This window comes from Rhea pennata, chromosome 1 (assembly GCF_028389875.1).
Source record: "Rhea pennata isolate bPtePen1 chromosome 1, bPtePen1.pri, whole genome shotgun sequence".
Taxonomy (NCBI): Eukaryota; Metazoa; Chordata; class Aves; order Rheiformes; family Rheidae; genus Rhea; species Rhea pennata.
Window position 1 is genome coordinate 201,353,183 of NC_084663.1, and position 15,587 is coordinate 201,368,769.

Genomic DNA, 15,587 nt, shown 5'->3' on the forward strand with positions numbered 1-15,587 from the left:
CATATATTCTGCAGCTATGAGAATCAGTGAGTCAGAGATTGGAAAGTTTTCTAAAGCAAACAAGTACTATATAAATGTGAGGCAGGTGTGTAACAGACTATGAAAAAGATATTTCTAAAGGCAAGGGAAAACGAAAATGGAGAGCCTCCCATTTCTGCTGTTACTGTGCACAGCACCTTCTTGTGCTTTTCCTGCAGGTGCGAGACAGAAGAAAGAAGAAGGCATGCAGCTTATCCAGGTGAGGAAGGTAGATTCATAAGGATGCGATATTTGCGGCTATTAAATATCCATTGCAATCTCTGGAATCATGCTAGCATACAGTAGCTAAGGAGCTAGCTCTGCAAATTCCAGGAGAATGAATAATGTGATCCAGTGTTTCTCAAGCAAAGGGGCTCCATTCTGAAGGCTTCTTTAATTCTTGCTTTACCTCTAATATTTTTGTAGAGAAGAATTAAAACTGATTTATTTAGGATTTGAGTCTACAAATAGTTAAACACCTGAATCAGTCTACACTTGATCAGTTTGGGTGGAAATACAGTTATTTATGTGACAATATTATCAAACATAACTCTGCATAAGATCAGAATTTTGTTTTGTGTGAATCATTACTCTCAAAAAATTTGATAAAATGGGGTATTACTACTGAAATTTTGTATTCATTCATATATTTCAAACACTTTATGCACTCCCTGCTCTGAAGGACTATGTGCAACCTTGGAGCACATGGCAAGTGGAGGATACATTTATCAAAAAACAAGCAATTTATTGAGCAATTTATTAGCAAGGCTAATTCTGAATATGTTCTCAGTAAACTGCAAAAGCTTTGTAGTGATATCATAATACAAAAGCACCATCACTAAGAGAAAAATATTCATGTGTGGCTTTAACAGAGCTCTATTACATACATTCCGAAGGGATAAAAAATACAAGTAGCAACGGTGCAAGTTTGAAGTGGTATTAGTATATTTTTTAAGAGCTTCAAAAGTAAACACATTTAACAGTTCTAATTCTTTTTAATTTTTGTTAGAAGTACCTGGAAAATTATTACAGCTTTAAGAAAGATGGGGAATCTCCTCTCCTTTGGAAAAGTGATAGTCCAATAACCAAAAAAATAAAAGAAATGCAGGAATTTTTGGGGCTGAAGGTGACTGGAAAATTGGATTCTAACACTCTGGACCTAATAGAGAAACCACGCTGTGGATTGCCTGACATAGCTAGGTTCTCCACTTTTGCAGGAGAGCCAAAATGGGCAAAACAAGTTCTGACATACAGGTAATTATAGTGGAATTCTTAAAATAAAGACTGTTTTGCACAGTATAAGCATCAAGAACACGACATTTTCTCTATCTTATATTTTAAAGGATATTAAACTATACATCAGACCTACATCCAGCAGATGTGAATGCAGCAATCAAGAAAGCATTTAATGTTTGGAGCAGTGTAACTCCATTGAAGTTCACCAAGGAAGACAAAGATCATGCAGATATAATGATCTCTTTTGCAACCAGAGGTAAAAATTCCATGAAACAGTCGGCCTGAAACAGTATCGATTTATTCTCCTCTATTACACGTGCAAAGTTCAGTGTCAGATTGAACAATCACACAGAAGAACACAATTCCTCCTCAAAATAACATGGTTATGGTCTGAAAGATCTTTGCAGGAGGACATAGAGGGAGATGAAGAGAAAGAAAGAGAAAATGATGTAATGTGCTGCCTGTAGTTCACTGGAACTATATCTAGTATATAATGTCCAACATGTGCATGAAACACAATAGATGTACGGCTTGTGCAATATGCTCAGGCTTAGAGCATTACAAAGTGGGTAGCTCTAATTACACTTCTAGGATTAGTCATGTGCTTTCTGTGAGCTAAATAAGCTTATATTTTTGGCATAGCCCTTAGGGTGGATTTACCAGTAGCCTCCTCTTTCATTAATAGCATCCCGCAGGCATGCACATTCCTAGTCATCTCTGCTCCCGCCCCAGACACACATCTCCACTCATCTAGGCTGCGCAGCCTGTGCAGACATGGTGTGTAGCTGCTGTGTTCTTGCATCCTTTTTTGAGATTACATCCAAGGACTCTCGAGTGAAGAGATTACAGTGCTGCAGTGGTCTTGCTTCTGCCATCAACTTTTAATTTACCACTCAGGCTCACGTAACTACCTGAGGATTGTAGACCCAGCTCAGGAAAATTTAACTTTAGGAGCAAAAAAGGGAGTATACTTCTAGCAAAACTATATCTGCTCCTTCTCCCTCACAACAGAACTAGATAATCATCCAACCATTTTTTGGGGAAACTGAGATTTCATCAGCTCAAATTTTCTCCAGTTTTCCTAGTGAAAAATAGGGCTTTTAGCAAATCTGTTTGGAGGAGGAACTTGAAAGTTTAAAAAATCAACAGAACAGAAAGTTCTGTGCATGGCTGAAGTCTGTTACTTCCAGTAGCCCTCAGTCAGCTGTGTGCCACTCACTCCTCAGGTCACAACGATTTCATCCCCTTTGATGGCCCAGGAGGCTCCATTGCTCATGCCTATGCACCTGGCAAGGACTTTGGTGGAGATGCCCACTTTGATGATGATGAAACATGGACTAAAAGTGTAGAGGGTAAGAAATTAAATTCTCCAAACCCTGCCTGAGGCAGGACATACATGAAATCAAGGACTCACTCAAAGTTTGTCTCCTATTTCCCCTATGAAGTGCTGAAAAGTGGGGCTGATTTGAAGGAACATTGGGCAACTGGCTTCTCTAGTTACAAAAAGTCTCTGAGCCCTCTGGTTTAGAAAGTTGACACTCCAGCTGAATTTCTGCCTTGGACAGGGTGGAGATTTACTTGGAAGGGAGCTGAGGAAATTGGTAGTCCCCTCCTTCCCTTTTTCCTTCTTCTTCCTTCTGGTTGTCTCTCTCCTCACAATTACCTGATTTACACTTGTTTGGGGTGCCTTTCCCACACTGACTCCTGCAGGAATGGCAGATTACTTCCTCAAGTGCTAACAAAATTATACTTTTGAAACTTGCCATGGATTTCAATGTTTTCATTATATTTCTTCATGGCCAGAATTCCATCCCCAACTGAGTTTACTATAAACAGCTTCAGTTGTCAGGAAAGTGGTTCTAAAAGCCTCTGATCTGCTTTATGGCCTTAACGTTTTCAGGAGATATGAAAAGACACAGCTCTTGTTTTGTGCATTTTATTGCTGTTTTCAGGCACCAATTTGTTCTATGTTGCTCTACATGAGTTTGGCCATTCACTGGGACTTCTCCATTCCAAAGACCCTGAAGCTCTGATGTACCCAATATATAGGAAATTTGACCCTTCAGTGTTTCCACTGCATCAGGATGATATTAATGGCATTCAGCACCTCTATGGTAATTCACAGTTCTTAATCAATTATTCATCGATAATTAATTAACTAATTAACAATTAATCAATAATTTCAAACAGTTTGGAATAAATTTGAGTGACATTTTTGTGTAATGGATATACCTGAATGAGATGTTGTTTTAATTTAGGACATTCTCATAACACCTACAATGACCAAAGAGAATCTGCTGAGACTGAAGAACCAGTTGAGCCCACAGAACCTGCACTGCCAAACACCTGCAGCCGAGATTTGACTTTTGATGCTGTCACCACTTTCCGTGGAGAAATAATGTTCTTTAAAGACAAGTAAGTCAGCTCTCTGGAAGTAAAATAATAGGGGTTCATTCTTGAGCTATGCTCAAAAATATGGAAAAATTGCTTTGCCCAGAATATTGTCAAGCTGGGATTTCTTATGTGGTCAAAAAGGGGTTCAGATGAGAGGTATAGCTATGCTTTGAGGTAAAGGGCAGATTTGAGAACCTCAATTTTATTATTCCTATGTTTCTATCTGCTTATGTTGTTAGCCCATTAGCAATCTGGATGATACTATACAACTTTAGGTTTAAATTATGTAGTATTCCCTAGCACCCTCTTGCTGATGGAGATATTTCTCCAGATGGCAGCTCCAAGCAGAGACCTAGCTTCAGTGCTCTGAACAGCCCCCTGAGGGAAACTAGCCTTTCTCCTTCAAATACAGCAAAGTGCCAGTGTGTTCTGGCATTGCCATCTGAGCACTGTACATCCTCAGGAAGGGTCTCAGCTGGCACTGGTAGAGCTGAGGCCAAGCACTGGCCCATCAAAACACCTGCAGCAACCTCAGGGCTTCCTATGCCCATGCCCATGCAAAGGCTCTGGGCTGTGGGAAGGTGCAAGCTCCCTCTCTTTAGTGTTCACTGCAGCTAAATCTGCACCTTAACATGTATGAATGTGTACACACAGAGGCAATAACAGGGAAGTCTACACTTGACAGTAGGCTCAGGTCTGTGCTATACTGATAAATCCTATCCTGGGTCTCTCCCCAGGCCCAGGTGTCATTCTGCTAATCACTGCAAGTTTTTCTCTTTAATCTCAGCGGCAGAAAGGTACTCAAATCTCTTACGATATTTATGGCTTAAGATCAGAGACTTTGATACAGAGACTTTTTATCTGTAGAAAAATCTGCCTGTTTTCTGCTGGCACTACCCTAGTACAGACAACAGATGGCATTATAACAGCAGCTCTTTGTCACAATTGAAATAAGTGCAATATTCTGACTTACTAATGTTGTGTTATCCTGACATACTAGTTTAGCAACTACTGGTAAAGTCTAATTCTTTCATTATTATAATCTCTAATGGTGGAATTTATGCCGTTCATATTGGTTATTCTTACCTTGGGTCAACCATGTCTTCTAAGCAGTCGTTAACTGAAACAACTAGACAAAGAATTATCTCTAAGTGTTACAAACCTTTCCCGTTCTCAGAATCATCAGTTCTAGGGAAGCAGACAGGACAGGAAATCAGGATAAGGAGTGGGGGGCAAAAGGAAGCAGGTGATGGAGAAATGAAGAGATAAGTATAAGTAAGATCACATTTGAAAGAGGACATGATATAAATAGGATGGGGAAAATACAGCTCATTCAAAAACATAGGCAGTTTCTATTTTAGGCTGTGAGCAAGTCGCAGTAATGGGACTTCAGCTTCTGGAAAAGGCACCACCAGCCCAAGGGTACTCAACAGCATCATTGCAGTCCTTGCTGAGGGTTTACCAGCCCTGGCACAATATCTGCTTGAAGACTCTCCATAGCGGCAATTTAATAGTTATAAACGGAGAGGATGATTGATTCAGTGCTGCCCAAGGCATAAACTGTCCTCCTCCAAGGACATGACAGCCCAAGGGCTTGAGGAGAAGGTACAAAAGAGATGATTTCTCCTCCTTTTTGTGTGATAGGACTGTGCTTCCCCTGCTCCAGACCCTCCCCAAAACCATCACTAAAGGCAGAATTTCAACCTCAAAGATTCCAGAGTCCACAAAATCAGTAAGATGTTATTTTGCAGAAGCTGACATTATTCATGCCAGCCTTTCTCCAAGCTGGTGTTGGCAAACCTGAAGCAGGGAATCATTCTCAAAATTTCATCCTGTATCAGCCTTTACAGGTGAGCCAGTTCTGTCTAGGCTCCTTTTCTGTGTACAGGAAAAATAATAGCTGTTTTGACAGCACAGTTCATCTGACCTATTTCAGATATCTACGTCAAGATGAGATGAATCCCGTCAGGGAAAAGACATTTTCCCCATTTACATTTCCGTTAGAGTGACTAACGTAGGGAAGAGGCTACATTTAGTTAGATAAATCCTCCCCTGCTGCCATGATAGGGTTTCGTGCATTAGTGTGTGTAAACATGTGATTTCATACAAAATCTGTACTGTATTTATATCAGGCATTTTTGGCGCAAGCATCCTTCAGTCAGAGCAGTTGACTTTAATTTGATTTCTTCATTCTGGCCATGGCTGCCATCTGGTGTTGATGCTGCATATGAAGTTCCGGAAAAAGATGAAACTGTTCTTTTTAAAGGTAAAATGTTTTTTTTGGTTTTGGGTTTGTTTTTTTTTTTTTTTTCATCTGTGCCTTTCCATGTAGCCTTGAGGGATTGTGTCTGGTTTGAAAACCAGTTAAGCTCTTTCTGCGAGATTCCACAAACTTTAATTTAGTCCAACAAATCAGTGATTTTCAATCACAGAGTTAACAAAATATTATCCAAGATAAGAAGCATGTGTCTTTTTTTTTTTTTTTTAACATCTATAAGGAAAAAATATTCCCTGCCAAAATAATGACATAAATAAATGTCACGTTATGTATCAAAATTAAAAATGATAACACACATCTGTTGTTAATTTGCAGAAAACTAAGGTGAATTAGGATGGAAGATTGAAGTTTTAGTTTTTGTATAATGCAGCATATAGTTCTTTCATTCTTGCATATTTTGGAACACTACTTTCTTGGAAAGGATTGTGTCATTCTCAGCAGAAGGCTCTGATAACATTTCCTTCAATATTTTTTGGTAGGGAATGAATTCTGGGTTGTGAGAGGAGATACCAAACTTCCTGGATACCCTCAAAAAATCTATGTCTTGGGCTTTTCAAAGGATGTTACCAAAATCGATGCTGCTTTCTATAACAGAAAAAAGGGGGAAATATATTACTTCATAGCGGACAAGTTTTGGAGGTAATATTTCCTGTGCTACTTTCTTAAATAGAAGCAAACACAGTCACACGATGTCATCATGTCATGATTTAGGATGAATTAATCATACAGTTTTGGTCATTGTTTTCACCATCACCACTGTCCATGGAAAAATATTTGAAAGGGAGCTGAACAATTGCTTTAGATTTCTTTTTAATTGCTTTAGTGATTTAACAGTCCTCTCAGTTTCTTTTATTTGACTGACTTGGAAAAAAAATCATTTTATAACTCCACACATCACAAGAAATCAGTCAGAGTCATAAAGACACACCATTTTTATCAAAACCATTTCTGTGGAGTGTCCTATTCTATTTTCACTTACCAAAAGTAGTTCCATGAAATTACGATTAAATGCTGCATATTGCAAAGAATTATCCCGTGTGCATGGTTATGATTTGTTTTCTTTTCCAAACACTACTACTCAGTTTTGTTTCACAGGCCTTGATACTTCTGAAAACTGAAGGATGTGCTGCTATAAGAGAAGTTGCAATCAAACACAACTTTTAGAGCTGAATGCTACAACTTTTATCTTTTCTGTCACTGTGAGAATTCTCAAGCAATCGATCATACATACAGTGATCATCCTGAAGTAACTAGTCAGACATATATTTACAGTTTAAACAGAAGAATAGATTTCCATACTTTAGTTCAAGTTGTCACAGTTTGAATAATTTCACCTGAATCATTCATTTAATCATTAAATCTCTTGCTGAGCAAAGGTATTAGAATGAAGACGCTGTAGCCTTGTCATTCCAGCACTGATAGATAAGTTGCACTTAACTCAAAATGTAACAGCCTGCTATAAGTAACTTAAGTAAAATAACCAAAAATAACTTATAGCTTATATAAAATTCAGATTTTTCCTGATAAACATTTCTTACAAAGAGGAAATATGAAAGTAATCTCATATAATCTTATAAATCTAACCTCTATTTGAGATAAGATTATCTGTCTCTCCTTCATGTACAGTTTTTTAGAAAAATAATGAGATTTATAATGGTGGCACAAATATTAGGTATTCTTTTACCATGCTTTGAGTTGATGAAAACAGAAACAATTCTTTCAGTGCAGTTAATAGTGTGATAATGATTTCTGACACCTCCAAGTCTGCCTCAAGGCTACCCAAAGGCTACTGAAAGTCTTGAGTGAGCTTAATTCCATATTAGTCAGTTCAAGGTAATGTGCTGGGCTGAATTAAACATGATTTTTTTACATTTTTAGTTGATGCCAGATTGTTTCTCATTTTTCTCAGTTACAGTAAAAGAAGTCAGTCCATGGACAGGAAGCCCAGACAGATAAGAGATGCCTTTCCAGGAATTAATGGGAAGATCGATGCAGTTTTTCAACATAAAAGTGAGTGACAGCTCTCAAGTAAATCTGCAGTAAATGCTTGGAGCCACAGCGCTGAGAGTGCTTGGACAGAAAGATGTACTTCTGCATGCTACTCTCAGCCCTGAGAGTGGCCCCTGAGGCCCTGAAGTAGTCATGTAACACTTACTTCCTTCACTTTACCCATTTGAAGACTAGGGATATTTTTGATGATAGGCTGAAACTGAATTCATAGTTAGAAAGTCTTGTTCTATGGGACAGATTGCAACATCCGTACTCATGTTGGTCTGCATCTCATACACCACTCAAGACAGTGAGGTGTCCACAACATAAGGTCTACTTGCTCTGAGGAGGGCTATCACAGCCTGGCCTTATGATATGAAACAGTACTGTTTGGAAAGTAATAATTGTCACTCATTTTGCTTGTGCAAGAGGATGTTATTTAGACAGGGAAATTCTGGGACAGACTCAGGTTACAGCCACACTGTCAAATGGCCTAGCTTCCCAGTTCACTCCTGAGTCCTTGTGTCCTGATTGTCAAAGAGCATAAATATTAACTACTTCCCTGGGAGTGAATATATCAGCCTGCTCCAAGAAAAGCCTTACAGATGGTGCAAGGATCCTCAGCTGCAGCCATGACTCCCAGAGGGCAGGGTGGATGAGAGTGAGCTGAGGCTGTGTGTCTGCTTCCCTGCCCCATGTCCTGTAGTATCACAGTATGCTTGTGCCCACAGCCATCCCACCACGGTCTGTACCATGGTCCAGGGCGTGCAACACATGCCTTCACCTGCATGTGAGAAAAGAGTCTCCAGAGGGTTTCTGCACAGGCTTTACATGACAGCTAACATTTTAAACTGCAAAACATAGGTTAAATCACCTCATGAGATGCATGAGGATCACGTCATGGGATTCATTAACTATCTTATGCAGCATGTACACAGCTGGTTTGCTAAGGAAGGTGCTAGCCCAGAGCAGTGTGTCCCCAAGCCACTGTGTACCATGTTGCAGAGGTCACCCCTGGGAACAGATGTTGTTAGCAGTGTAAATGTAGCTAAATATCTTTCTGAACCCCCATCAACTTTCGCTAAAGCATATTAATCCTTATACCGGTAATACCATAACTGATATATTTTTTTTCTTAGACTACTTCTACTTCTTCCATGGAAGAAAGCAGTTTGAGTTTGATCCTGGTAAGAAGAGAGTCACTCGCCTCTTAAAGACAAACTTCTGGTTTTCTTGTTAAGAAAATTAAATCTGTGCTGGAGTTGGAGAAAATGGAGTGTTATTGTACTAGAGAGTTTTTCTTTTATAAATATGGTAATATTTAAATTCTTCAGATTTCAGTCACCAGACCTCAACCCCTGCACAATCTGCACTTCTGTAATAACAGAGCTGTATTTAACATACAGGTCTGTATATATATGTACATAGGTAACATCAGCATTATTACAAACTAGTCAAATTGCTAGTTTGCCATAGAACAACACAGTTTTTACTTTTGATACAAAATTGTCTCTTGTTTCATTTTTTTTCCACCTTCTTTTCACTCTTTGTGCCATATGTCACCCTATTATAAGCCAGGAGCTGACTAGGAATAGTGCTTCTGTTCCCAAGGCTAGGATTGCTTTCAACTAATTTTAGAAAATTGAAAGCTAAACAACCAGGCTAATAGAGCTTCTTTCCATATTTATGAAAAGACAAGTAGGAACTCCAGAAAGCAATTTCTCCTAGTCTAAGATGGGTGCATAGATATGGAAGTGCTCCTTTCTCACTATTCATTTTAGAGGCAGCTGATGTGAGAAGTTTATATTCAATATCTGATTTTAGATTACTACTAAAGTTATATGTGATGAATCCTACCCTGAGACATTTATTGATTTTTGTTAGATTATGTGATTAAAAGCTCCTCCCTGCACGTACGAAGGGGCGCAGAGGCATGGCAGCAGTGGGGAAACCCAGTAACCCTGTCCAAGCCACCAGAGCCCTGAGCTGTCACTTCCCATTTCCACTAGTGGACCTCAGTCCTTATCAGAGGAGGAACAGGATCAGGCCAGCTGGATTTTTCCCATTGGTATCAGTGCTACGAGTGTCCTTACCACAATGATGTCTGTGGCTGGTCTCGTGTGTATAGCGTGTGTTTGCAGGCACATGTGAGTGTGTGTCCACTTGCATATGTGTATTGGGAGTATGTGCTCAGCCTCACCAACGTCTGGACCTGGGGCAGAGCCGCAGCAGCCTCACATCTACCAGGCTGCCAGTTCAGCACTGTTCTCCCAGCCACTGCAGTCAGGCATCGCTGTACCATACCACAGGTGGGGTGGATAAGGATTTCTAGGCTCCTGAGCATATAGATGGACAGCTAGGAGGATCTAAGGTTTCAAAGATTGGATTTTTTGTTTTATGAATGTGAAAAATCTTCTCAAATGTGGCTACTGGCACAGTACTCCTTTTCTCCCTTGTTAGACAGCTTCCCTTAGGGAAAAAAAAAAAAAAAAAAAAAAAAGCCTGTGTTAGAAAAAAGAAGATGTAAGAAGATGTTTCCCTTTGACTTTTCTGCTCCAAGAACACACTGAGTTATTTCAATGCAATTCATGGAACTTCTTATGGAACTTCTTTTCTGATCCAGTTTTAAAATCCCCTAGAAGGAAGGTTACTCAAATCATAGAATCTTAGAATGGTAAGGTTGGAAGGGACCTCTGCAGATCATCTAGTCCAATCCTCAGTGTAGACTATATGGGGATTGAACCCGTGATCCTGGCATTAGCAGCACCACCCTCTACCCAGCTGAGCTAAACCTGCCCCCCAGGGGAGACTTCAGTGGATATCTAGACTATGGGCAAATTTTATCTGAAATTCATCATGGTCCAGACCACATTATAGCTCTCTCAGTCTTGCAAGACACAGATATTTATTACCACTCTCTTGTTCCCGCAGTGAGCGGTGCAAATGCTACTGCCATTCACTGCCACGGAGGGAGGGCGCAAATGGGGCTTCGCTGACTAGGCAGAGCTGGAACCAAAATGCTGCTTCCAGCTATGTGAATCTTAGCTATAGCACCTCCAAAAAAAGGACAAATAGCTCTAATTGATGTCTGATATGGTCAGGAAAGCAGGTTCAGGTCTCCTAACTTGAATGTCCCTATAGAATTTAGTAGGAAAGAGTTCATTCAGTGTTACTTTGTTCCTTGTTATTCACCTTATGCTCTTCTTGTTTCCTTGGTTTCTGTTTTTCCTTTACAATTCTCATGATAGCTTTCTAAGTGGTCACATAACAGCAAGACATTTTAGCGTCTTAGTCATTTCACTGTCTCAGCTACAAAAGACAAAAGGACGTATGACTAGTTTGGCTCATACTTCATATGTCTTCATTTCTCAAAGGGGATTTCTAACTATCTCTGAGGTTTCAGTGGTTTTATTTTAGTTGTTCCTAGTGCAGAGCCTGCTCTACAGTATCTGTACCCTCGATAACACTGCTGTTATGGTTAACTGGATTAGACAATTTTATTTATATCTATTTATAACAATTACATATGTATGTAATATTTAAGTTTGTAAATATATTTCTAATAGATTTGTTGTGTATTTATTTATATTTATTTTTATTATAATCTCTTCTGTTTTGCATCAACTACTGTTTCAGAATTTTTTTGAAATATTCTCTTTCAAATCCTTCTGAGCGTGAAAGGGGTTTGTCATAGCTCCTTCATGACACTTGTTGGTATGGCCATGTCTGCATTACCATAATACCTAGGAGCTGTGGTAGCGAACTGGAAACCCACTGTGTAATGATTTGTACTCCCAGAACAAGATCCCAGAGGCTTCACTACCCAAGTAAGAGACAAGTGATGGCAGAAAAGAACAGAACCTAAAGCGAGGCCTTTTCACTGTTATTTTCTGAAGGTTCCTAGTAAAAATTTTCAGAATGGGCTTCAGGAAGTGAGGAACTAACAACCGCTCCCTCAGCGACAGCAGCTGTGGATGTGCGGATCCACAGTGCCTGAGAGCCGCCCAGAACTGCCGAGGAAGGTGCCCCTGGTATTCCAGAGCAAAGAGTGAGAAAGGTGTCAAAGTGCGCTTTTGCTCCCAGGTGGTTCCCCCATGGCCTCTGAATTGCCACCTGGCTGGTCTCCAGCCACCCTGCTTGTGTTCGCTGCTGGCCAGCGAGCCGAGCGACCGGGCCTCACAAGCCGTGCCGCTCTGCACTGCGTTGGAGTTACTATGCACGGGCCCAGCCGGAGATACGGGAACGTGTAGCGATTTCAATACATTTCAAACGCGCCGGAGCCCCTAGATATACACAGATCTATCGTGCAAATCAGCGCAGCGGCGTTGACCTCGTCTTGCTGGCTGTTTGGGGGCAAGCTTTGCATCTATGCCACTCCTGTGCCAACTGTCAGGCTTAGCGACTTGGATGGGGTGAGGTCAGCCCTGCAAGGCCGCCCCACGCCCGGTCCCGACAGGGAGACGCAGCTCGGGCACGGCAGGCCACGTCCCTGGTGCTGGCAGCAGCTCCTGCGAGGACAACGGATCTGATTTGATTTCTTTGTGTACTCAGGAAACAGGTACTTGGTGTGGAGATTGGCACTCCTTCCCTTTTTCTTCGAGCCCTACTGATTTCAGTGATGATATCATGTCTGAGACGTGCAAGTCACTAGGTGTAACTCAGGAACTGCCGCAGTCTATGACCCGCCAGGTTGTTTTTCTACAATACAATGATTACCACTGATTCAGCACATGCCATACCGAGCCCTATCGCAGTGGCCTTGTGGCACAGCCTGGCACAGCCTCCTGGTCCGTAGCTCAGACACTGATCAGTCTCTTGGAGCTCAATCCACAGTATTTCTTTAAAGGAAATGTTGAACATTAGCTCATTGCACACCAGGAAACACCTGACTTGAGGAGCACCCTCAGCTTTTTTGTCTCAGTGTCAAAATGTGCATTGCTCATTAGGAGAAAACTCCTAATAAATTTTCTAATTTTCAAAAACTATCTGGCAACCACTTGAGTATTGCTGCACAATGACGTGATTTACATCTTTGATGTTTCAGTCTTCTCAGTAAAAACTGATTTGCTCCAAGAAAAAGAGCTTGCTTCAGTGTACATTTTGTTTTTGCGGAAAGATTTGGATTTTGTTGCTTCAAAATATGTTGGAAACACATGAAGGAATTAGGATACACTTAATAGCACAGAAAGGGCGTAAAAATAGTACTTCCTGTTAGAATGACGACAGTACTTTCTAGTGCCTCCTGCTAGTGAGAAAGCTCGACTGCAGTCATCATTATGACAGACTGTAAACAATTAGTAAACAATTATGAATTGCTGTTTTTATTTTTTTAATATTAAAAATATGGAACTACCAATTCAAGTTCTCCTTTCTATAAAACCTGTGAGGAAACCCCATTATGATTCACCCTGGGAATTTATTTCTTTGCTATTTAGTCAGGACTTTGTTAGTTAGTCAGAACTATTAAGTTTCACTTAAGGGAAAGAAGGATAAAAGTTATTTCAAATATTTTCAAATATAACTGGAGGGGAAAGGGAGAGAGCCCAAACAGTCAAATATAACCCCAAGAAAATGAGGCCCAGAGTAAATTAGAGTCACAAATAATTCCTGGAGGCTCGGAAACTGTTCTGAAGAAATAGTACTATCTCTCTCTTCTTATACTTTTGCCTAAATGCCCTTTTCAGTCAATGCTGGAAACAGGAAATATCATAGACAGACCTTTGGCAGTTTTTATGTTCCTATGGAAACTTAATGAAAGAGGACTGATGAGTAGAATACCTAGAAAAGGAATATTTCAGGTCTCTTCAACAGCCAGGATGCAGTTTTGTTGAGTAAGAAGTTTGTGGATAAAGTAGGATTATTGCTAATACAGGAAGAGATGCACAAACACTCTCTGGGGGCAAAATGGATACTGAAAACTCCGACTTAATATTAATTACAGCAAATCCCTATTCAGGCTCCCAATTTAGGTATAGCAGTAGCTAACGGATGGACCCGGCAGGATGGGCCAGGATTCAGGGCAACCTGAGCAAGGTGCCTACACTCAGAGTCCAGGCGCGAGCTGTCTCGGGCGGGCAGTTCCAGGAAGGGACGTGCAGGGCTCCCCTCTCTCCAGTGACCGTATAGGGAGTCTGGGCACACTTTGGGCAGAGTTAAAGCGTTAGGAGCTGCTGAACCTGGTAACCTTGAAAGGCAAGGCTGCCACAGCTCTCTGCCCCCAGGCCCAAGCAGGAGCAAGTCTGAGCTTGTATTCCCTGTGGGCACAAACATATGCACACAACACATATATACACATATATGTATACATATATGCATGGTCAGTCATGCAGCTTAACACAGATACAAACACTCATGCAAATGCAGATGACGCAAATGTTCTCATCCTGCACCCCTCTCTGGAAGCTCAGGATTAAGATCTGTTAATAAGTGCAGTGTGGATCCCTCCCACCACTGGCCTTAGGCATGCAGTCCACCCAGTAGCTAATGCTGGATCCCCCCCCCCCCCAAGTGTTGTCTTGCCTCCTGCACAGACAGACATGAAAATGGGTCTCTCTGTTGACCTGCAGACTCCATGTTTTCCTCAGAAGCTGGCTTGAACCCTCTGGTCCCTCCAGTAGCCAACTTGCAGATGCCTTTGTCTCTCCAGTATCTGGCTCAGTCTTTCAGCTACTTCAGCACCTGGATCCCCAGCCATTTAACCTACTCACTAGCTAATCTGGCTTTATATTCCTGATCCCACACTGCCAGACATACCCACATGACATTCCTGCACTCCAGTCTCTCCAGCTGTTGCCACCACTGTCACTCAGCACCTCTGAATATGGCCCCACTCCCACTGCTGTTCTTGGACTTCCATGCACACGTGCCTGTTGAGCAGAGCACCACTCATTCAGGAAGGTGGTGGGAAATGGATGATGGTGAGAGGAGAGGCCAGACTGCACTCGGCAGGGCAAGGCAGGCCCAGATGAGCCAACTGACCAGCAATCTGCCTGCACACGACCAGCACCTTTTATCCCAAACCACTTTGATCTCTTCCTTTCGCCACCTTTGGTCCTTCTGCCAAATACTACATAAGAAACCTTGTGCAAGCCCCCAGCACCCCTCATGTGTCCCACTCCTCAGCAGTGCCCTGTGGTCAGTTGGTGCCGGGGGAGGCTCTCCCAGCCACTCATGCTGCCAGCGTCGCCCCAGCCCCAGGCTGGCAGCTGCCTTGGGACAGCCCTGGGAGGGGACAGCTCAGGGCTCCAGTGGTTTGGACAGGGTTCCTGGGGCCCCCTCCAGCCACTGTGCCTCTGCACCCTTTTGTGTGTGGGGGGAGTAATTGCTACCCCAATGGTCCCACAGGCAAAGTCAAGAACTCTACAGACACCAGCTGGCACTCAGCAAAAATTCTCACATATTGCAGGGAGTATCTGTTGCATTCTGGCATATTCATGTTTCCTTTTATTGAGTTTTAAATACCAAGGCATTTTCTAAAGGCAAGTATTTGGAAAGGAGAGGGTGGCAATGTGCCAGCTGCCTTGCAGGACTCCCCTTCCCTAATTTGAGGGAGATGTGCAGAATGGCATGCAGTAGGAAATTCACGAAAGGGGAACACAGCTTTGTAGCCCAAAACTGGGAAATTCCAAAAAAAGAAGGAAGTGATTGGTTCTGCTTCCCTTTCCTGCTGCTG

The 15,587-nt window shown here is 41.6% G+C and overlaps 1 protein-coding gene across 1 annotated transcript; it reads left to right on the forward strand.

Annotated features, from left to right (window-relative positions):
• The first annotated feature begins 136 nt into the window (after nucleotides 1-136).
• Nucleotides 137-9,155, forward strand: LOC134141402 (stromelysin-1-like). The gene is made up of 10 exons (XM_062577636.1): nucleotides 137-238; nucleotides 1,028-1,272; nucleotides 1,362-1,510; nucleotides 2,481-2,606; nucleotides 3,207-3,368; nucleotides 3,513-3,669; nucleotides 5,781-5,914; nucleotides 6,406-6,565; nucleotides 7,836-7,936; nucleotides 9,055-9,155. Exons 1-10 carry the CDS (start codon nucleotides 137-139, stop codon nucleotides 9,153-9,155), a joined length of 1,437 nt encoding a protein of 478 aa, XP_062433620.1.
• The last annotated feature ends 6,432 nt before the right edge of the window (nucleotides 9,156-15,587 follow it).